General features: G+C 45.7%; 1 protein-coding gene across 2 annotated transcripts in view; it reads right to left on the bottom strand.

The window, feature by feature from the left end:
• Window positions 1-24,264, bottom strand: part of LOC139749449 (atrial natriuretic peptide-converting enzyme-like) — a 1,171,820-nt gene that overhangs the window by 853,656 nt on the left and 293,900 nt on the right. For both annotated transcript variants that reach the window (XM_071663354.1, XM_071663333.1), the window contains one exon: window positions 16,092-16,142. In XM_071663354.1, coding sequence (XP_071519455.1) covers window positions 16,092-16,118 — 27 coding nt within the window. In that variant the 5' untranslated portion in view covers window positions 16,119-16,142. The remainder of the gene's footprint in view (window positions 1-16,091; window positions 16,143-24,264) is intronic.

Below are 24,264 nucleotides of genomic sequence, written 5' to 3'. Positions count from 1 at the left end.
ATATATATATATATATATATATATATATATATATATATATATATCTTTTTCTTTTCTTTCGTACTATTCGCCATTTCCCGCGATAGCGAGGTAGCGTTAAGAACAGAGGACTGGGCCTTCGAGGGAATATCCTCACGTATTCCCTGCGTGTCGTAGAAGGCGACTAAAAGGGGAGGGAGCGGGTGGCTGGAAATCCTCCCCTCTCGTTTTTTTTTTTTTTTTTTTTTTCAATTTTCCAAAAGAAGGAACAGAGAAGGGGGCCAGGTGAGGATATATATATATATATATATATATATATATATATATATATATATATATATATATATATATATATATATATATATATATATATATATATGTGTGTGTGTGTGTGTGTGTGTGTGTGTGTGTGTGTGAGACGCAAGAAGGTGATGTAGCTTTTGAAAGTGTGATATATATATATATATATATATATATATATATATATATATATATATATATATATATATATATATATATATATATAACCTCGACTCCTGTGCTGATACCAAGGGTACATATGTATGTATACCTATTTAGGTCAAAGTTGTTCCATCTTGGGCACAGAACAACAGGGCAGCCGCGTCACCCACCCACACTGTTAACAGGAGACATCATCGTTCGTTATGCTCTGAGGTAGAAACATAATTCTTTTCCCGGTTTAAATTGGAACTGTCGTGTGGTGAGAGTAGCTGGTAGACAGGTTTGACTGCTGGCAGAGGACATCGTGTGGCTTCACTCCGTGCATATCGCCTGTTCCTTGTCCCTTTCAGTGGTGCATCGTGGGGGCGCTGTCGCTTCCTGAGGACCAACAGTGCATGGCGTATGTGTATTCGTACGTGTTACCGGACTCCGCCGACATGAGATTACACCGCGAGTGAAAAGTCACCTTTGCCGAGGCTGTATCACTAGGAGTACACTCTCGTTCAAAAAGATTCTCAATCTAAAAGGAGTCCACATTTCCCTACTGCTGGAAGGAGCGTCGACTTGGGCAACTCTAAGAGCCTCTGCATTAGGCCCTGAGACAGAGGTCCTGGGGCAGCTTTTTTTTACTAGATCGCCATTTCCCACGAAGCTTGGTAGTGCCAGGAACAGAGAAAGAACAGACTCATTTGCCCACATCATGTCATGTATTACGAACCGGAATCAGAGTCCTTTATCCAGAGCCAAGCCTCAAAGACCCCTCTGTGGTTACCCATGACCAACAACATGCCTGATTCAGCCCAATGACAGGACGTCGCCGCCGATATACCACATCGCTCCAATTCGTTCTATCCCATCCATGCCTCACACCCTCCTTTTTCACTTAAACTCTAACGGAATTTCTTCACACAAGTATCTTTTCCAATTTTGCATAATCTCATCACTCTCTTCTCACCAATAAAGTTTCCTCTTTTCCAAAAACCTCGACAAATCTTCACCATCGCCTCCACAAGGTAATGGTCAGACATCCACCAGCTGCCCCTCTCAGCACATTCACATCCAAAAGTCTCTCCTTAGCACGGCCAACAATTAGTATGTAATCCAAAAATGCCCGCTGACCGTCCTTCCTACGCGCATACGTATACCTATGTATATCCTTCTTTTTAGACCAGTTACTCCCAGTCATCAGCCCTTTCTCAGCCCACAACTCTATAAGCTGTTTCCCATTTCCATTCACATCACTGAATACCTCATGCGCTCCATGGTCGATTCCATGAACCTAGAGCCAAAGTCACTGAAAAATTTTAAATATTTCTTCAGCGTCTATGAACTAATTGGAATGGAGACAAACTGGATGTCAAATACCAAAAAAAAAGTATTCTTTTTTTCTGGTGTAATATGTAGCATCATCAAGATTTTCCGAGCTCCACTCAGATGATCATTTATCAGGCAGTGGAAACACACGTGTACTCCCACACCAGCTGCTTGCCCTTCCTCTAGGCACAAGCTGTTACACCGTCAGGCCCGTTGCCACTCGTCCTTCAGCCTCGAGGGGGCTGGGGTCATCCTCCCACAAGTGAAGTGGGAAAAGCAAGACATTCTGAGATGTTGTCATTACTCTCACTGTGTCTTGCGATCTCCAAACGACTGAAGAAGACAACGTCGATACCTGTCGGTCACTTCCCTGCCGCAGATACGCTGACATTCCAGAGGTGGTAACAGGGGCGGCGAGATGACGTATCCTCCCCCAGCTTGTGGGGTCAAGACGAGTCGATCACTGGAGGGCGGGAAGTTCCGACACAATGTGGTTACGCTATCGAGGCAAAGTTTGTGACTGAGATGGGTTACTAATGACTTAACCCGTCATTAGGTTAGTCTTACTTAGAGTCCTGCATCACTCTCACTACCGCCAGGCTAGCTAGTTATGGGTCCGCATGGACACCGTCTTCCCCTGTGCCAGTCCACCTCTCCTCAGTGAGCATGCAAGCACAAGTCCTTCTCGCTACAGGGAAGTATTACCCTCCTGTGTTAGGAGTGTTGAAGTGATGGCTGGAACCATCTTACGTCCCCTAAGGCACATGAATTACACAAGGAAACTCAGGCCTGTAGTGAACGCGACGCTACACAAACCCTTCCGTCACTCAACATTGAGCGGGTAGATGAAGACCTTACTCACCCTCGGCGGGGATGAACCAACTTTAGGGTAAGGACGCGCTACGGTCAGGTCGAGGGTGTCCTAAGTTAATCATGGTTTCATCTAAAGTAAGGAATACCCAGCTTTAGATAAGGTAACCCCAACATTACGCAAGAACGTCGTAAGCTTCGTAAGCTTAATCTGGAACGATGCAGCTTGACTCGAGGATAAACTCTCTCGGTAGAGGTGATGTAGATATTTAGGTAGACACGAACCAAAGCACCAACAGGTGTTTACTAATTAACATCACGTGAAAACCAATACCTCCCGTCCATGGCGAAAATCAGCTTGCCTTCAAAATTCTTCAATGATATCTTCTGTGCTTCACCTTGGCGAACCAGATTACCTGCACTGAAGGACGCCCCCATACCCACAACCTTTGCCTCCAAATCAGGAAGCGACAGAGGGTATGACATAAGATGCTATAATTCGTCAAATACGACATGCACCAACAGGTCGAAAATCCCGAAGAATAACATTAATAACTACAGATAAAAAACAAACAAACTGGTATATGCTTCAAGGAAGCCACACAGATCACATGCACATAACAGAAGGTCATGACGACACGAACTACAGACGTATCCAAGACCACGACGTCAGCTGGACTATGGAGCATACCTGCCTCCCACGGAACCTTGCAGCCTCCAGAGAGGCTCCGGTCCACACACACACACACACACACACACCTAAGTAAAGCTTAAAATATCTATCTGTACACTCTAAAACTATCTTCTATCCCTCACTGTACCTTCCCCTATCTAACACCTTCCTTCCCTATCCAACACAGCCTGGAAAGACTTGTGATCCACTGACGTGTAAGGACCGGCAACATTCATCAGGTCCCACTCCTACACTATATCCCTATACATACCATCCAAATCATCGGTCAACACTGGCTGAGCCATTGCCATTTCTGTAATCATCAGTTTCGATCAGAATGTCCAATATAAACACTTCATGCTAAAGCTCGTTTTAAAGTTAAATGTGTCGTTTCAGTATCTGCCTCTCACTAAAAACATTGGTATACATATGGAGGCAAAATCGAGACTGCCCGATACATCAGGAACTTCTTACTCCCAGCCCCACACTATTTCGAGGTATACAGTGTACTGTTGGCCAGACATTACGGTATGTCCATGATATCAAGCATCCATTAAATCTTACTTTTATATCAATATCTTAAGAAAGAAGGTGTAACATTAATCATATTATATATATATATATATATATATATATATATATATATATTTGCCTGACTCCCTTGATAAAAACTTCTCACTACTTATAGCAGATCTCCTCCCACACCACCATATACTCTTAAGACTTTCCACAAAGCATCTCTATCAACCCTATCATATTTCTTCTCCAGATCCATAAATGCCACATAGAAATCGATCCGTTCCTCTATTTCTCACCCGCATTCTTCATTGCAAAAACCTGATCCACACATCTTCTACCACTCCTGAAACCGCAATGCTCTGTACATGCCTTCACCCTCACTATCAATACTCTCCCATACCCTTGTCTATATACAATGACACAGTTACATGCATTCCGCCAATTCTCAGCCACCTCATTACGATCCAAACATACACTGAAAATCCTAAGTAGCCAATCAACAACACAGTCAAACCCTTTTCTAAATGTATTCAACAGCAATACCACATTTCATCCTTTGTAAGGCTTTCACCGCCTCTTTCTTCACCAAAGCACTTTCCATGACTCTCTCACTTAGCATACCACACGAACCCATACACCCTACATCTGCCACTCTATCATCACACACATTCAACAGTCCTTCAAACTACGGACTCCATCTCTTCCTCACTTCATCAATACCTATTACTACTTCTCCCCTTTGCCCCCTTCATTGATGTTCCTATTTGTTATCTTATTTTTCGCACGTCACTAACCTCCTTCCAAAACATCTTTTTCTTCCTAAAGTGCACTGATACGTGCATATCCCCAACTCTCATTTTCAACCATTGCTCTTCCCTCCTGATCTCCTGTCGTATTCTCTTATATATCCCCCAATCACTTTCCCTGTTAATACCGCCTAAACGCTTCCCTTTCCTCTTTTACCTCTAAGTTCATTTCTTCTTCACACCACTCGCTACCCTTTCTAATCTGTCCACCTCCCACCATTCGCATGCCACATGCACCTCACGTACACATACCAGCACTGCTTCCCTAAATACCTCCCATTCCTCACCCACTCCCCTTACTTCAATCACTCTCACCTTTTGCCATTCTACCCTCAATCTCTCCTGGTATTTCTTCACACAAGCTCACTTACTTTCACCACACTATTCTCACCGATATTGTTTCTCCTTTTCCTGAAACGTCTACAAATCTTCACCCTCGCCTCCACAAGGTAGTAATCAGACATCCCACCAGCTGCCTCTCTCAGCACATGAACATCTAAAAGTCTCTCTCTCTTACACACCAGTCAGTCAATATGTAATCAAGGTATGCCCGCTAACCATCTTCCCAACTCATATATGTATACTTGTGTATGTCCCTCTGTTTAAGCCAGGGATCCCCACACACCAGTCCTATTTTGATCACAACTCCATAAGATGTTTACCATTTCTAAGCGAGATACTGTACCCTCAACTGGCACATTACTCACCTTTGCAGTCAAATTACCCATCACTAATACCCGGTCTCTTGCATCAAAACTGCTGACACTCACTCAGCTGCTCCCAAAACACTTGCCTCTCATAAACTTTCTTCTCATGGCCAGGTGTAGAAGCACTAATAATCACCCATCTCTCGCCGTCCACTTTCTTTTTACCCACACCAGTTTAGAATTCATTTCCTTACACTCTTTCACTCACTCCCACACCTGCTCCAAGAGCTGTGCTACTCCTTCCTCAGCACTTATTCTTCCATCAACCCCTGAATCTATTCCTAAGACATTTCTAAACCATTTTTCCCCTTTATCCCTTGAGCTCTGTTTCACTCAGAGCCAGAGCACCCAGGTTCTTTCCTCAAGCATGCTACCTATCTCTACTCTCTTATCATCTTGGTGACATCCACACACATTAGGCACCCAAGCCTGAGGCTTCGAGGAGATAAGCATTCCCTGCTCCCCCCCCCCCCCCCCCCTCTCTCTCTCTCTCTCTCTCTCTCTCTCCATATATATATATATATATATATATATATATATATATATATATATATATATATATATATATATATAGACGTATATTCCAATGAGTCCACGGGGAAAATGAAACACGATAAGTTCCCGAGCGCACTTTCGTGTAATATCACATCATCAGGGGAGACACATGACTATCTACGTGTAAAGCCAAGAGCATCATAGATAGTAACACCAACACAGTAGCAGAGAGAGAGAATCATATACCAATGGTTCCAGGACTGTTCTGATCATCAGCTCTAAAAGCAGAAAGAATTAATCCGATTACACTTCAAGTGTATCAATATTTTCATCATAATGAAAGTTTAATGAAGTTTTGTGTGCTTACTGTAAGCGGATTACCTTTTTCTATTTCTAGACCCAATGATGATGAAAATAGAACTCTCGAAATGACGTTACAAGAATAATTCTCCATTTCTGAGTTGGTGTTACTATTATCAACCCCCCCCGCTCCCAAATACTAGATAGCCATTTCCAGTGTTCGTCAGAAGGCGCCAAAAATAGACGAATAGAGGCCACAATCGCTCACAAACGTTCTCTTGCTGTCATGTGCAATGCACAAAAACCACAGATCTCAATCCATAACCAGACCCTCAGACTTTTCCATGGTTTCCCCCGGCTGCTGCACATGCCCTAGTTCAGTCAATTGGCAGCACGTCGACCCCTGTATAACACATCGTTCTAATGCACTCTATCCCGTGCACACATTCTAAAAACATTTTTAGTAACTGGGGTCTGCATGCTCAGGCCCCAATCACTCAAAATCATTTTCACTTCATTCATCCACCTCTAATTTAGTCTACCCAATCCTGTTCCCTCCACTTCTGTCACATACATGTATATTCTACACACACACACACACACACACACTTCTTTTGTCATGCTTCTCTCTTACATCCTTTTATCACTTACTCGATCAAACCACCACACACCTCATACCGTCCTCAAACATTTCATTTCAAACATCTCCATCCTTGTCCCCATATCCTCATCTGTTGCCCATGCCTCGCATCCTTATCCTCTACCACTTCTGAAACCACACTTCTCCTCTCCGATCTGATGTTCTGTACATGCCTTCACCCTCTCAATAACTACCCTCCCATACAACTTACCAGGTATACTGAAAAAAACTTACACCTCTGTGGTCTTAAAACTCACCTTTATCCCCCATGGCAATGAATAAAAAGAAATGCGTGTGGCTGAGAAAGTTGAAGAGGGTGTGTTGAAATAGTTTGAACATATGGACAGAATGAGCCAGAAAAAATTGACAAAGAGGACGCATGTGTCAGAAGTGGAGGGATCAGAGAGAACGGGAAGACTAAACTGGAGGTGAAAAGATGGAGTGAAAAAGATTTTGAGCGACCGGGTCCGGAACATGCAGGAGGGTAAATGGCGTGCACGGGATAGAGTAAACCTAATTACCTTTCACGCCTTCGCGAGATAATGTCAGAAACAAATAACCGATTTCATAATGATAATAATAATAATGATAATGATGATAATAGCATTCCTATATAAATCTCACCTTACTCGTAATTTCGGTTTGATCAAATACTTTATGAAAAATTATTAAAGATTACCAATTAACTTCTCGTCTAAAAGGCCAGCAACATTCCAGTACCTTAAAAGGCTGTGAATATTATTATCTAAAAGGCCTGCAACAATCTTGTGTCTGAAAAGGTCATCATCATTATTCTAGTTTAAAAGGCCAACAAAATTATGCTACTCTAAAAGGAGAGGAATAATATTCTAGCTTAAAAGGCCAGCAACATTCGTGTTGCTTAAAAGCCCGTATAAATCTTACATTTCTCGTAATTTCGTTTTGATCAGAAATTTTATACGAAAGATAAAAAGGCCAGCCACATAATTCTCGTCAAGAAGTCTAGTAATGTTCCTGTACCTTAAAAGGTTGTCCCCATTATTCTAGTTTAAAAGGCCAGCAACAAATCTTGTTACTGAAAAAAGGCCAGCAACATTATTCCAGTTCAAAAGGCTAGCAACATTCTTCTTCCTTAAAAGGCTAGCAACATTCTTCTTGCTTAAAAGGCTAGCAGCATTCTTCTTGCTTAAAAGGCTAGAACTATGTATTGTTATTAAATGAGCATACCTCCAGCAAAGGCTGAGTTTCAATACTCTAAAGGTAACCACAGCTTTTACATCCACGAGCAGAATTGACAGTGATATATATCAGGACATATTACCTACCCTGTTTGCTGAACACAACATGATAAACTAATTGGCCGGATTAATGAGTTACATGGCGATTACCCGATGTATGCAGCGGCCAGGAACTCAGCTTGAAGCTTTCCTGGCACCATCCTAGACCCCCATGGACCACCCAGGGTCCCAGCTTGAAGCTTGCCAAGGACTATCCAGGACCCTAGCTTAAGCTTGCCATGGACCATCCAGAACCCCCAGCTTGAAACTTCCCGCGGACAGTGCAAGAACTCCAGCTTGAAACTTCCCGCGAACAGTGCAAGAACCCCAGCTTGAAACTTCCCGCGGACAGTGCAAGAACCCCAGCTTGAAACTTCCCGCGGACAGTGCAAGAACTCCAGCTTGAAACTTCCCGCGGACAGTGCAAGAACCCCAGCTTGAAGCTTCCTACAGTTCACCCAGAAATCTAGTTTAAAGCTCCCTGGAACCATCCAAGACCCGCAGCTTGAACCTTCCCCAGGACCATGTAAGAACCCAGCTTGAACCTTCTTCCGTACCCACCAGGAGGCCCCAAGCCTGAAGCCTCGTTGGGCGGGTTCGTTACCCGAACCTTACCAATATGAGGCACGGAGGAACCTCTCCTCCCCTCTCAGCCCAGCAAGGTCATGGTTCCCGTGTGTCTCCATGATAACAGTCACCGAGCCTCCTCAGCCTCTGTGGCGCCTCCCGCGAGCAGCGACTGGTTCATGGGTAATACGGACCCACATGTACAGGCAGGATCTGTGAGAGGTCGCGACGCAACGTGCATAGGAATCGCGTCAGTTTTATCTAACTTTTAAAAATAAATCTGGTTTAACAGGAAGTTTGGCCGGCCATCTAGGAACGCCTCCAGACTCCCTGAGAACCAGTGAATCTACCAGAGATGCCTCCGGCCTTCCAGCGAACCAGTGAATCTACCAGAGATGCCTCCAGCCTCCCAGCGAACCAGTCAATCTACCAGAGATGCCTCCAGCCTTCCAGCGAACCAGTGAATCTACCAGAGATGCCTCCAGCCTTCCAGCGAACCAGTGAATCTACCAGAGATGCCTCCAGCCTTCCAGCGAACCAGTGAATCTACCAGAGATGCCTCCAGCCTTCCAGCAAACCAGTGAATCTACCAGAGATGCCTCCAGCCTCCCAGCGAACCAGTCAATCTACCAGAGATGCCTCCAGCCTTCCAGCGAACCAGTCAATCTACCAGAGATGCCTCCAGCCTTCCAGCAAACCAGTGAATCTACCAGAGATGCCTCCAGCCTCCCAGCGAACCAGTCAATCTACCAGAGATGCCTCCAGCCTTCCAGCGAACCAGTCAATCTACCAGAGATGCCTCCAGCCTTCCAGCGAACCAGCGAATCTACCAGAGATGCCTCCAGCCTCCCAGCGAATCTACCAGAGATGCCTCCAGCCTCCCAGCGAATCTACCAGAGATGCCTCCAGCCTCCCAGCGAACTAGTGAGTCTGCTGTTTCCTCTGTGACACCAGTTTTAAACAACGGTATGTCTAACTCGTGTTCGTTATAGTGATCGACAACCGAACTGGTGAACTGACACGCTCCTCCGTCAAAAGAATAGGAAATACGTCCACGTACGCTGTACGTAGACGCTGCTCACGGATACAAGTAATGTACGTGGACACGAGCACTGCATACTGACACGACAGTGCCCAGTGACACGTTGTCCAAGTACAGAAACAAGGGACAACATCTTCACCCAAAGACTCAAGCGATGAAGAAAGAGTTAAGCGCAAGAAGAAAATACGTCTGAAATGATTCTACCAAGACAGCACAAGTCAGTGAACACGCTGAACGTGGTCGGAAATCAGGAACAGATGCGAGACACACACACATTATATACATATATATATATATATATATATATATATATATATATATATATATATATATATATATATATATATGAGGATGAGAGTGCCATATAGTTTTGAAATAATCAACTGTAACTAAGAAAGCTTCAGTCTGGAGGAATATATTTTCAGCTCAATCACTACATTACATTAAAAACGTAATTTTTGTCTCCATCTGAAAGGTAACTTTTTATTACATTCTTCTGAAAAGGAGCATATATATATATATATATATATATATATATATATATATATATATATATATATATATATATATATATATATATCAAAGTCTCACGTGGTTGGTCTGAGAGTAAAACATTAGGGCGACCATCAAGGCAGGAGAGGAATCAATTTATTCTGGCCAAGTCATGTGTCTTACAGCTAGTAAAAGTTGGGGTGGCGCTTCATTGTTATGCTAACGCAGCAGCAGCGCCGCCCACCCTCCCTCCACTCTCTCCCTCCACTACCAGAGGCCAGGGGTCCTGCAATCGTCCCCCCCTCCCTATCCCCCTCCCCACATAACCAGCCCCCTAACCCTGTCTTTCCCCTCTCCTTTAATTTAGGGGGAGGGAGCAGGTTGGCTGGCTGGCTACAGCAGCAGGACCTGCCAGCTGACCCCAAGGGGGATCTGGTGACAACCACTTGTTGACGTCCGGGTGAGTGGGAGGGAGACGGCGGGAGAGACAGTGGGAGAGAGACAGTGGGAGGAAGACAGTGAGAGAAAGACAGTGAGAGAGATATAGTGGGAGGAAGACGAAGGGAGGGATGGATGGTGAAGGTCGGAGGTGGAGGTCATCTGTGGTGGGCCGGGCGAGTGTTATGTACATTGATTGACCATCGTGTGAGAGGAACCACACCTGGGTACAGTCCAGGTGAGAGTGGTGACACTTCTGGACGACCAAGACGACCTGACGTCTGGGCCAGAGACGAGATGATGTCAGCAGACGTCCTCCTCTGGGTTTAGCAGATAATCCTCTGACATCAGGGCAAGACAAGGGGGACGTCACGTGTCGCAACGAATCATCCTCAGCAAGAGGTGATTATTGGATAATCAAGATCACGTAAGAAGGAAGTGATCGGCCAAGTCTCCATAGCGACTCTACGCCTCCGACAGTGCAGGATCAGATGTGTGTGTTGCGTCGCAGTATGAACGTGCGCCCAAGTTATGCAGCAGTATTACGTGCACTGTCGTATAGCGAGATCCCATGTCCATACATCATAGCATATAAGCAGTATAGTCAGATCTCTAATCTATACATATATCTACATAGACTACAGTAAGTAGTGAAGTCAAATCTATCTATACATACGTATATCTACACATACTACAGGAAGTATGAAGTCAGATCTATAGTAAAGTTAGATCTCCTATCGACGCACATGTTTCTACATATATTACAATGGGTAGTAGAGTCGAATCCTGTATCTATACATATATAGTCAATACGTAGTAAAGTTAGATGCAACATCTATACATAGAGATTTGATCAGAAGTAAAAAGATTTTTACACCAATGATGGGGTGAACGGGTGATGAGAGAGGGTCTTAACCCCGCTAGCACCAACCGTTGCCTCTCTTGTTCAGCCTCTGCTCACGATCAACCACTAACAAAGGCCACGGCAGAGCCATCAAGTTAATGTCAACAGAGCTTCACACTGCCTTAAAATCGCATGAGTTACGCAAGAAGAAACAGGTGGAGAGAGAGAGACAGACAGACAGATACATAGGTACAGAGGCAGACACGTGTACAGACAGGGAGAAAGGCAGAGATGAGAGAGAGAGAGAGAGAGAGAGAGAGAGAGAGAGAGAGAGAGAGAGAGAGAGAGAGAGAGAGAGAGAGAGAATATACCTATTAACGATTACCTTACCACCAGACGGTGCCACGAGAGCAGGCTGGTGACCGACAAAACCAGGAGAGGGACACACACACACACACACAAGAACCTGGTGTTGTTGACAGCGTGAGGGCCTGGGGGCTTGACTCCCACGGTCTTGCCATGAGATCAGCTCTCCTCCTGCGTCACTCACAAACTTTATCTCCTCCAAGCTGGAACATCTGCCAGGGGAAGACATGAATTGTGCTCTCCTTTTTGATCGAAGAAAAAAAAGAGTCACGAGCCACTACACCGAGGACATGAACAATATCGAAATTATTATGAAGCTTTTCTTAATTTTGCTTTTATTCTTTTTTTTCTTGGAACGGCTTAGCAGCTTAAGTGATCCCTTGGGCAAAGCGGTTAATAGAGAGAAGCCGGTAATCTCTCACTCAAGCTGAAGCTTACAGAAGGTGGGTCGGCTCAGCTGAACAAGCAACGCTCACAGAACTTCCCTGATAAGTTAGGAAAACAAATTCATAAACTAACATTAATCAGTTGATCACGAGGGTACGACCCTTGATCACGAGGGTACGACCCTTGATCACGAGGGTACGACCCTTGATCACGAGGGTACGACCCTTGATCACGAGGGTACGACCCTTGATCACGAAGGTACGACCCTTGATCACGAAGGTACGACCCTTGATCACGAAGGTACGACCCTTGATCACGAGGGTGCGACCCTTGATCACGAGGGTACGACCCTTGATCACGAAGGTACGACCCTTGATCACGAGGGTACGACCCTTGATCACGAGGGTACGACCCTTGATCACGAGGGTACGACCCTTGATCACGAGGGTACGACCCTTGATCACGAGGGTACGACCCTTGATCACGAGGGTACGACCCTTGATCACGAGGGTGCGACCCTTGATCACGAAGGCACGACCCTTGATCACGAAGGCACGACCCTTGAGTATGATGACTCTGAACTTTGACCCCCACGGGTTGTGTATCGATCAAGGGTTCGTTCCGTCACGCTCGTGGGGTTCAACTCAGCCGATGAGATGGTCCTCGTAAGGCAAGATGGTCCGTATTTGACCACGCCAGTAACCCACCACAGCGTTCATACTTCAGAAAGGCTTTCTAGCCCCTTCCTACCTACCTCCTCCAGATCCCCACACATCCAGAACACACAACGATCAACGCCACTCAACTTCAACATCACAACGCGCTACTAACTGCCTTCCTTAAAGGCCTCTTAAAAGATCTCCGAGCCGACTCGTTCTCCAGTCCAGCCCGCTGAAACTCCGCTAACTCCGATCATTAACGCCACTGCGGACGGTAACAGCCTCGCGAGAGAGAGAGAGAGAGAGAGAGAGAGAGAGAGAGAGAGAGAGAGAGAGAGAGAGAGAGAGAGAGAGAGCGACTGTTCTACAGAGACGATGTTAACAAGCCTGGCCAGGGAGAGAGAGACTGTAATCGCACACACACCTAAGAGCCTGGCTGGAGAGCCTGTCCGACACAGGCACCACAGCTGCCGAACGCGGACCCAGCACACAACAAGGCCAGCCAGTATCAGTCATGAGCACAACACCTCTTTCTACCAACTACGAACTGCACGGTGCCTGTAAATGCGTCATTACTGCGACCGATCGTCTGGGATGCGACTGTATCACCACTCCCCAGGTCTCCACGAGGCCCTTGTCACACCAACCATCACGAAGCCCTTGTCACACCGACCATCGCGAGGCCCTTGTCACACCAACCATCACGAAGCCCTTGTCACACCAACCATCGCGAGGCCCTTGTCACACCAACTATCGCGAGGCCCTTGTCACACCAACTATCGCGAGGCCCTTGTCACACCAACTATCACGAAGCCCTTGTCACACGACCATCACGAAGCCCTTGTCACACCGACCATCACAAAGCCCTTGTCACACCAACCATCACGAAGCCCTTGTCACACCAACTATCACGAAGCCCTTGTCACACCAACCATCACGAAGCCCTTGTCACACGACCATCACGAAGCCCTTGTCACACCGACCATCACAAAGCCCTTGTCACACCGACCATCGCGAGGCCCTTGTCACACCAACCATCACGAAGCCCTTGTCACACCAACTATCACGAAGCCCTTGTCACACCAACCATCACGAAGCCCTTGTCACACCAACCATCACGAAGCCCTTGTCACACCAACTATCACGAAGCCCTTGTCACACCGACCATCACGAAGCCCTTGTCACACCGACCATCGCGAGGCCCTTGTCACACCAACCATCACGAAGCCCTTGTCACACCAACTATCACGAAGCCCTTGTCACACCAACCATCACGAAGCCCTTGTCACACCAACCATCACGAAGCCCTTGTCACACCAACTATCACGAAGCCCTTGTCACACGACCATCACGAAGCCCTTGTCACACCAACCATCACGAAGCCCTTGTCACACCAACTATCACGAAGCCCTTGTCACACGACCATCACGAAGCCCTTGTCACACCAACCATCACGAAGCCCTTGTCACACCAACTATCACGAAGCCCTTGTCACACGACCATCACGAAGCCCTTGTCACACCAACCATCACGAAGCCCTTGTCACACCAACTATCACGAAGCCCTTGTCACACGACCATCACGAAGCCCTTGTCACACCAACCATCACGAAGCCCTTGTCACACCAACTATCACGAAGCCCTTGTCACACGACCATCACGAAGCCCTTGTCACACCAACCATCACGAAGCCCTTGTCACACCAACTATCACGAAGCCCTTGTCACACGACCATCACGAAGCCCTTGTCACACCAACCATCACGAAGCCCTTGTCACACCAACTATCACGAAGCCCTTGTCACACGACCATCACGAAGCCCTTGTCACACCAACTATCACGAAGCCCTTGTCACACCAACTATCGCGAGGCCCTTGTCACACCGACCATCACGAAGCCCTTGTCACACCAACCATCACGAAGCCCTTGTCACACCGACCATCGCGAAGCCCTTGTCACACCGACCATCACGAAGCCCTTGTCACACCGACCATCCATCCTCTCGAAGAATGTCAAGGTGTGGGACCCCCGTCCGTCTGGACCCATCCAAAACTTTCGTGCGCTGATGATCAAAGACACCTCAAGCCAGCGTTCACACATCCCGCCAGACACGTCTCATTACCTACATCCCTGCCTGTATAAATCTCTCCGGTTAAGGAAGAAAGAAGGAAAAAGGGGAGGAAATTGCGGTCAAAAAGGCAGAAGAGGTGAACATACAATTTTCCATCCCCCCCCGACAAGACAGACAGACAGCTTGCCATCACCACATAAATAAGACTTGCCCAACTTTCAAGCATTATTACTTCCGGGGAACCTTTTTATATTAGGGTTGACACACATTATGCAGCAACACACGACTCAATAACACACACACACACACACACCCACACACCACACACACAGCAGCCATGGTTACCAGGAATCGCTGTTGTCACGCGTACGTTATCTTCGCCTAACATTGTGTGTGTGTGTGTGTGTGTGTGTGTGTGTGTGTGTGTGTATCACCCTAGCCACATCTTTAGGATTCAGGACGTCCACAGCTCCGGGGTCACTCTGGGACGTCACACTGCTCTAAGCGCAACTACAACAACCACAAAACCAAAGCTGTATACGGGCGCACGGTCTGAGTTGAGCCCAGACGAGCGCACGGTCCGAGTTGAGCCCAGACGAGCGCACGGTCTAAGTTGCGCCCAGCCGAGAGCACGCTCTGAGTTGAGCCCAGACGAACGAACGGTCTGAGTTGAGCCCAGACGAGCGCACGGTCTGAGTTGAGCCCAGACGAACGCACGGTCTGAGCTGAGCCCAGACGAACGCACGGTCCGAGTTGAGCCCAGACGAACGAACGGTCTGAGTTGAGCCCAGACGAGCGCACGGTCTGAGTTGAGCCCAGACGAACGCACGGTCTGAGCTGAGCCCAGACGAGCGCACGGTCTGCGTTAAGCCCAGACGAACGCACGGTCTGAGTTGAGCTTAGCTTTGTCATTAATTCTAATTAACCTTTACTCACCGGTAACGAGACAACGTAGATCCAACGCAGGTACGGAGTAAGAGTGATGCTGCTGTGTGCCTGAGGACGGTGTGTGTGTGTGTGTGTGTGTGTGTGTGTGGCCTAGGGTGCCAGACCACAAGGCAGGTACGAAGCAGCAGGCTACACCAACACCACTACCTACCATCCCCCGTCAGGAGGAGGCTCAATATCCTTGGGGAGAGAGAGAGAGAGAGAGAGAGAGAGAGAGAGAGAGAGAGAGAGAGAGAGAGAGAGAGAGAGAGAGAGATGAGGAAGGAGCGACACGGACGTGTGTGTGTGCCGCGAGACAAGGTGGGGGGGGGACTCACCATGAGACGAAGATGAAGGCGCTGCATGAAGGAAGAGCTGGTGCTCTGGTCCTGTAGAGAGAGAGAGAGAGGCAGAATATTAGCACCCACCACCACCACACACCCACCACCACCACACACCAACCACCACCACCACACACCAACCAAGCCTTCCTATCGCTGACTGACACATGCTGGGTTTTAACCTATGACAAGCAGGAAGACTACAAGAATATAATGGTAAAAAAAAAAAATAGAACCTTAATCAGTCATAAGTCACCATCTGCAACACGACAGTGTACGACCCTTGGGTACGAGAGCCTGGCCTCCACCTGATCTTTGCTAGTCATATCAAAATGGCCTCATACCCCAGGGTCGGACCGTCGTGCTCAAAGGTCGTACCGTCGTGCTACATGGTCTGACGGTCGTACTCAAGAAGTCATACTAAGAAAAAGCCAAAACCAACAGGAGTGTTGCATGCAGAACAGGAGTTGATCAGAATAACTTACAATACAGCTGTTTAACAGATATGTTTTATGGCCAAGAATAACATCTGTATTGCTAGATTCTAAACAAAGCAAGCAATGGCTCGTTCCATATCAATGGCATACATATTCATCCACATGAAGAACGTACTCACAGGCAAAGAGAACATGCATGCAGTGTTGGTGATGTGTTCAAAGTATCAGCCACGAGACAGGCTGAAAAATAGCGACACACGACCGGCGTCCCAGACTGTGTGTTCCCTTAAGCAAAATACATTTCCAGTTCTCACTGTCTAATGCGGCAGTGCAAAGTGGCAACACTCATCCCTGGCACTGTTTACATAACCTGTATTTTACGAATTCCGTTTCTGGTAGGCCGTTTATATCCCGTTAACTCACTGTAATTTAGAACGTCTTATAATTCAGCTGTGCTAAGCTGGGGAGAGGGAGAGGGTTCGTGCATGTCTGGGCTCGCCCAACGTATGTGGATGTCTCCCGAGCTCCCCCCTCACTGCCTCTCTCACACGCTCCTCTCTCTCTGTTGTATATATATACCATGAAGTATAATGGTAGGCAGCCATCTGTTGCGAGGACCACGGTACTGCCCACCCCAACCAATCACTGCTATAAAGAAGTGAATAAATACTGTCAGAAAGACCATGTTTTGCTCTGTAACTCCTTAAGATAAATTGCATTACACCTTTATGTGTAATGACAAATACGTACGACCTATACAGAATACAATATATATATATATATATATATATATATATATATATATATATATATATATATATATATACAGAATACAATATATATATATATATATATATATATATATATATATATATATATATATATATATATATATATATATATATATATATATATAATTTGTTTCGTTAAGATCTGAAGTGGCCCCGATCTCTGCTCGCTTAATCCGCCTTTTGCTCTAAATACACACACGTTCGCGACTCTTCCTGGAAATACGCCTTGGTTCAGATCCCTTTCCTAGGACAGGAGAGCGTTGTAACCCTCCCGTCGTCCCACCCACCGCTCTCCCTTGTGCTGTCTGAAAAGTGTTTGAAACTCTCCTTATCTCACTCTCTTGCCCAGTTAAGATTCTCGTTCCATTCTTCCTGATCGCCAGTGAGGTTTTCGCGGTGGAAGGTCTACTATTGATCTCTGGTGTGTGACCCACGTCTGATCCTTCTCCTTCCTATGGGATCCTTGGTGAATATTTTGCCGTAGTCCTCGAGCATGCGACAGTACGTGGCATAAGTTTTACCTCACCAAACTACAGTACGTGGCATAAGTCTTTACCTCACCAAACTTCCTTCCTGAGTTTTCTTGCTTTTCTCGGTTCTGCAGTAACATGGTGTTCTTTCCAGTCATTCATTCCGTCGCATTAGTCGTTGATGGAGCGACGCTCCCCCCACAAATACCCCGTCAACAGTGGTGTTCCTCAGAGCTAGGTCGCATCGCCCCTGCTCTCCACAAGCAATGTTTCCTCTTCATCCTCTAACACCGTCCACTCTCACGCCGAGGATTCTACTGCAACTCACTCTCCTTACCCTCCTCGCTTCGACACTCGTTCGTTTACTCGCACATTACATTTGTTTCTCTTCATTTGGACCTGTGCAACATCTCGAGATGAAGAAGAAACATTCAAATTCAGTAGAGCATCAACGCACTGTTCTACTTATTTCTAAATTTCATGCGTTTCCTTCTATCAACTTTTAGAACACGACAATTCACCCCCTTAACAATAAACATGTCATTCATGACAATATCTTCCACTCTAACCTGGAAAGCCCAAATAATGACCACCACCAAACCTTATTCCCAAAAGGAGTCGTGCAGGCGCTGCAGGACGAAGCACAACTGATGTGGCTCTCCTCCCAGTGATCTTGAGCAGAATGAAATCTGAAGCCTCTCACGTTATCAACTCTCCTGTTATCATTTCCCTTCGGCCAATCCTTTACATCTGTTGCAATGTTGCGTACCTCCCTCTACTCTACAGGTATCATTTCGGCCACAGCTCTCAATAACTGTCTGCGTGTATCCCATTCTCTAGGTCCTGAGCTGGCAGCACGCGACTGGCTGCTGCTTCACAAAGCTTCTATGTAAAGATCATTTACGCGAGTACTAACCGTTATACTTCCTCTTTCAATTGTAAAGAAAATCTTTACAATTCTCATCCCTTTTTTTCTTTCCCTCTTCCTGTAACCATTTCATCTTTTAGAGTAGGGTCTTATCATAAACACAATAGGAGCTCAAACTAATCTCTGGTATGTATACCCTTTTTCTTCTTTAGGTTTCAATAAAGATGTTCTCGACTGGGACATCCCTCTTCTCGTGTTCTGTTGGCCACTACAAAAGAAAAAGGTAAAAAAATAATATAACTTTTGTAAGGAACCTTAACTGTCAAAACTAACTAGTCTCTGGGTAGGAACTTCAGACCTGATCTTTACTGTTCCATCAGACGGCCATGCATGGAAAAAAAACTTAATGCAATTCTGATACACTTACGAACCCTGGTCCATGTGAGGTCACCAGAGGAGCCAGCACAACTGTGGATGGGAAGGGCCTCACTCCCACGCTTACTTGACCTTGAAACACTTGGTCGACCATCAGTATAGCATCTTAGTTGTACCCGAGGCTTCATTTACTTCATCAACCCGATCACTTAACTTCCATTTCGAAAACTTTCTCGTACCCGCAGCACTTACAGGTACCCTCCAACAACCCCTTCTCCTAAACACATCAACTCCCAAAACCCAATCTTTCCAGTCACAAATCGCAAAAAGACCTAACCCCTCTTGATCACCTCCCAGATCCTTCACCTCCCGAAGCCCGTCAACACTCCCAAGAACCCTCCAATAAACTCCTGCCAAATCCTCTAGCTCGTAAAAGCCATCCCTTCCGTCAACCATCAAGGGACAGATATTCATATCTTCATCTCCGGCCACTAAGGACGTGGAGCTGACCGCCTCGCTCCCTCCTTAACCTGCTCTGGCCCGCCGCCTCATCTCCCGTGTGACCTGGACCCTCTCTGCTCTGTCTGGCTCCTCCCACTTGGAGAGGGTCAGGAGGGGGGAAGTTCAACACAGTAATATGGATGGAGCCGTAACAGCATGGAAGTAGACACACACATCGCGTGTCATTTTGGGAGTAGCACGTAAACAGTCGATGCAAATTGCTTTGCGTACGTTAAGCTTCGAAAAAGCATTGTCCAAAACACACAGCTTACATTGAAAGTCCGGGCATTCCACACACTGGAAATAAAATATATACGCAGGATTACAACTGTATACACATTACGCGCGTATAGAATGCAATAAAGCATCGCTCATTCGTAATGAGAACGGTAAATATTCTAAGCACACTGACCAGCGAAATCTACATCTCGCCGTTCAATTGAGGATAAAAGACTGCTCCACTGACCCATTAAATAAAATCTTAAACTGTATACATGTACTTGACGGCACGACCCTTGGGGTATGTTGGCCTGGCCTTTGATCAGACCCTTGGAGGTCAGGCCATCGAGACCAAAGGTCGTCCCGTCGTGCTCAAGGGTCGTACTGTCGTGCTGGAGGAGTTCAAGGACACTGAAAACTAGCATGAGGCCAGAGTTCGCCAGTCGTGTCTCCATGTACATCAGCAGCAGTCGCTGAAGAAGTTGATAAGTCATACAAGAGACTGAATAATATTCATAAAATGTTTGTCAAGATGTCGTTTCCCAATTAATATGCAAAACGTGTTTGCACAAAAACAGCCACGCACATATTCGCACGCAAATCTATCCATACTTCTATCTATCTACGCATAATGAATAGCTATCGATTTATATACATACGCAAATAGATGAACCAGTTGGGCACACATGTACCACCATCTCTCCTGGACACCTTACGAGATGAATATCACAAAAGCTGCATCCCAAAATTTTCTCCGAGGTCATACTCACCCTAGCATCGAGTACTACTCGAACAGGTGGAGTGCCTCCCCCCCCCCTCTCTCTCTCTCTCTCTCTCTTAGCCAGAGTGGAATGAACAAGTCTTCCTCCTCGTATACTCTACCTTCATCACCTCTTTTTTCAAACCATCCCTTTCCATTCCACCGCGGTGTTGTTACTCTCTCTCTCTCTCTCTCTCTCTCTCTCTCTCTCTCTCTCTCTCTCTCTCTCTCTCTCTCTCTCTCTGTTCCACAAGAATAATTTCGGCCACCGCTCCCGTGAGCTGCCCCACAAACAAGGGCCCTAGACTTGCGGAACCCAACAAGCTGCAGCTTCCAGTAAATTCGGTGAGGAGATCAGCCACACGAGGATGGATCGTTATCATGCTTTCCTTCTTTTCTGGAGCGGTAAAGCTGTTCCATCTGTCCTCTTTTCCGTACAGCCCTTCCATCTTCGTTAGTCAGGTCTACAAACACCAAAAGGAGCTCAAATCAAACCTTTCTACATTCTACATTTTATACATACTTCATCCTTCTTTCCATCCGACATGGCCACAACCGTGGTATAATGATTTTGCCCATGCCGTGTCGGCTACTATATATATATATATATATATATATATATATATATATATATATATATATATATATATATATATATATATACCTAATTGCCCAAATCGTCTGTTAGGTTTAATTGGCAACTGGTCTTTTATCGATTCTCGGTGAAATTCATCATTGGCTGAATTCAAAAGGCTGGACATGCATAACATTTTATTCACAAAAAAGTGAAATAGCAAGTAAGTCGAACTTAAAACACCTAAGCTTAACTCTACCCAGCTTGATTCACTGAGATCATGGACTTAAGCTGTGGTAAGTGAGACTCGAGAGAAAATAAGCTTATGCCTACATTTTTCTATTTATATAATAAGTGAAATCGAAAAGAAAATAGACTCAATTCGCAGTTCTGACAATTAAGCTGTGTGTGTGTGTGTGTGTGTGTGTGTGTGTGTGTGTGTGTGTGTGTGTGTGTGTGTGTGTGTTACCGTTCACATGTGTGATGGTGTCTGGTGATCGAGTCTAGCAGCTCGCCAGTCATAAAGTTTCACCATGTAGTGGAGCCAGATCAAGTTTCACCATGTAGTGGAGCCAGATAAAGTTTCACCATGTAGTGGAGCCAGATAAAGTTTCACCATGTAGTGGAGCCAGATAAAGTTTCACCATGTAGTGGAGCCAGATAAAGTTTCACCATGTACTGGAGCCAGACAAAGTTTCACCATGTAGTGGAGCCAGATAAAGTTTCAACATGTAGTGGAGCCAGATAAAGTTTCACCATGTAGTGGAGCCAGATAAAGTTTGACCATGTAGTGGAGCCAGATAAAGCTATTTACAGATTTTTGCCCACAACCGAGCCATCTAGCTGGTACAAACCTGAGTGAATATCAAGATATATACTTCCCTGTAATTCTTAGCACACCACGAACATGAGTACACCTTCTCATGGTATGTTGTACACCCGTCAGGCCACACTACACTCATGGTATGTAGTACACTGTCAGGTCACACTACACTCATGGTATGTAGTACACTGTCAGGTCACACTACACTCATGGTATGTAGTACACTGTCAGGTCACACTACACTCATGGTATGTAGTACACTGTCAGGTCACACTACACTCATGGTATGTAGTACACTGTCAGGCCACACTACACTCATGGTATGTAGTACACTGTCAGGTCACACTACACTCATGGTATGTAGTACACTGTCAGGCCACACTACACTCATGGTATGTAGTACACTGTCAGGTCACACTACACTCATGGTATGTAGTACACTGTCAGGTGTATGTATGTAGTACACCATGGAGGCTATGCTGACAGTTTAAGTACAATGTTAACAATGTGCCAATAACACCAGTGACCAGGGAGTTGGTTTCGTTCATAGCTTCATCCGGCGTCCAAGAAGAACATCCTAGTTCACGTTAACCGCTTAGAGAAGATAAAGTGACATAGTCAGCCATGATGCACACGAAGGTACGACCCTTTGAGCACAACGGTGCGACCCTTCCAGCATAAAGATACGACTCAGAGCATGACAGTAAGGCCCTGTAAGCACGATAATAAGGTTCTTTAAGCACGACGGTACGACCCTTCCAGCACAACGATACGACCCGGTGCGCACGACAATAAGGTCCTTTGAGCACGACGGTACGACCCTTTCATCAAGAAGATACGAACCTTTCAGCACGACATGCCCTTGAGTACGATGGCCTGAGCCTTGACCTAACATACGAGGGCTGGGTCACAGCTTCGCACCGTCGTGACCAATGGTCGTACCGTAGTGATGAAGGGTCCTAACAACCGTCGTGGTGGTCAATGGTCGTTCCGCCGTGGTCGTGTGGTTAGGAACAGTGTAATGGAGCGAGGTCGGCTTGTGAGTCTGGGTCGTCCAGAGCAACTTCTCATTACCACGTATTAAATATAATCCTATTTAATTAATCAAAGTCATCAAGGTTAAAGTCATATGTTTATTTGGTTCAGCTGTGTCGTATCAACTTCCCTACGATAACACAATATTACAGAATCCTTGTCTTTCTTTAGGCAATGAATTACAGCAACTGTTTGTACTGGGGTAAAGTCTCGTGGTGTTCATTTAAACGAGTTAAAGAAAAAAAAACGTTCCAGCCAGACAGTAAACATTTAGAAGAGAGTTTTTTTTTGAACTAATTAGAAATAATGCCTCATGCAACACCAGTGTTGTACCCTATAACAGGAGAGCACTGTACCCTACAACGGAAGGATGTTGTACCTTACAACAGAAGAGTGCTGTACACTACAACAGACATATGTTGTACACTAAAACGAGAGAATGTTGTACCCTATAACAGGAATGTTGTACCCTACAACAGACGAATGTTGTACCCTACAACAGACGAATGTTGTACCCTACAACAGACGAATGTTGTACACTACAACAGACGAATGTTGTACCCTACAACAGAGGAATGTTGTACCCTACAACAGAGGAATGTTGTACCCTACAACAGACGAATGTTGTACCCTACAACAGACGAATGTTGTACCCTACAACAGAGGAATGTTGTACCCTACAACAGAAGAGTGTTGTACCCTACAACAGACGAATGTTGTACCCTACAACAGAAGAATGTTGTACCCTACAACAGAGGAATGTTGTACCCTACAACAGAGGAATGTTGTACCCTACAACAGAAGAATGTTGTACCCTACAACAGAGGAATGTTGTACCCTACAACGAGGAATGTTGTACCCTACAACAGAGGAATGTTGTACCCTACAACAGAAGAATATTGTACCCTACAACAGAAGAATGTTGTACCCTACAACGAGGAATGTTGTACCCTACAACAGACGAATGTTGTACCCTACAACAGAAGAATATTGTACCCTACAACGAGGAATGTTGTACCCTACAACAGAGGAATGTTGTACCCTACAACAGAAGAATATTGTACCCTACAACAGAAGAATGTTGTACCCTACAACAGAGGAATGTTGTACCCTACAACAGAAGAATATTGTACCCTACAACAGAAGAATATTGTACCCTACAACAGAAGAATGTTGTACCCTACAACAGAGGAATGTTGTACCCTACAACAGAGGAATGTTGTACCCTACAACAGAAGAATATTGTACCCTACAACAGAAGAATGTTGTACCCTACAACAGAGGAATGTTGTACCCTACAACAGAAGAATATTGTAC

Source organism: Panulirus ornatus, chromosome 1 (assembly GCF_036320965.1).
Source record: "Panulirus ornatus isolate Po-2019 chromosome 1, ASM3632096v1, whole genome shotgun sequence".
NCBI lineage: Eukaryota > Metazoa > Arthropoda > Malacostraca > Decapoda > Palinuridae > Panulirus > Panulirus ornatus.
This window is presented reverse-complemented; position numbering and strand designations above follow the sequence as displayed.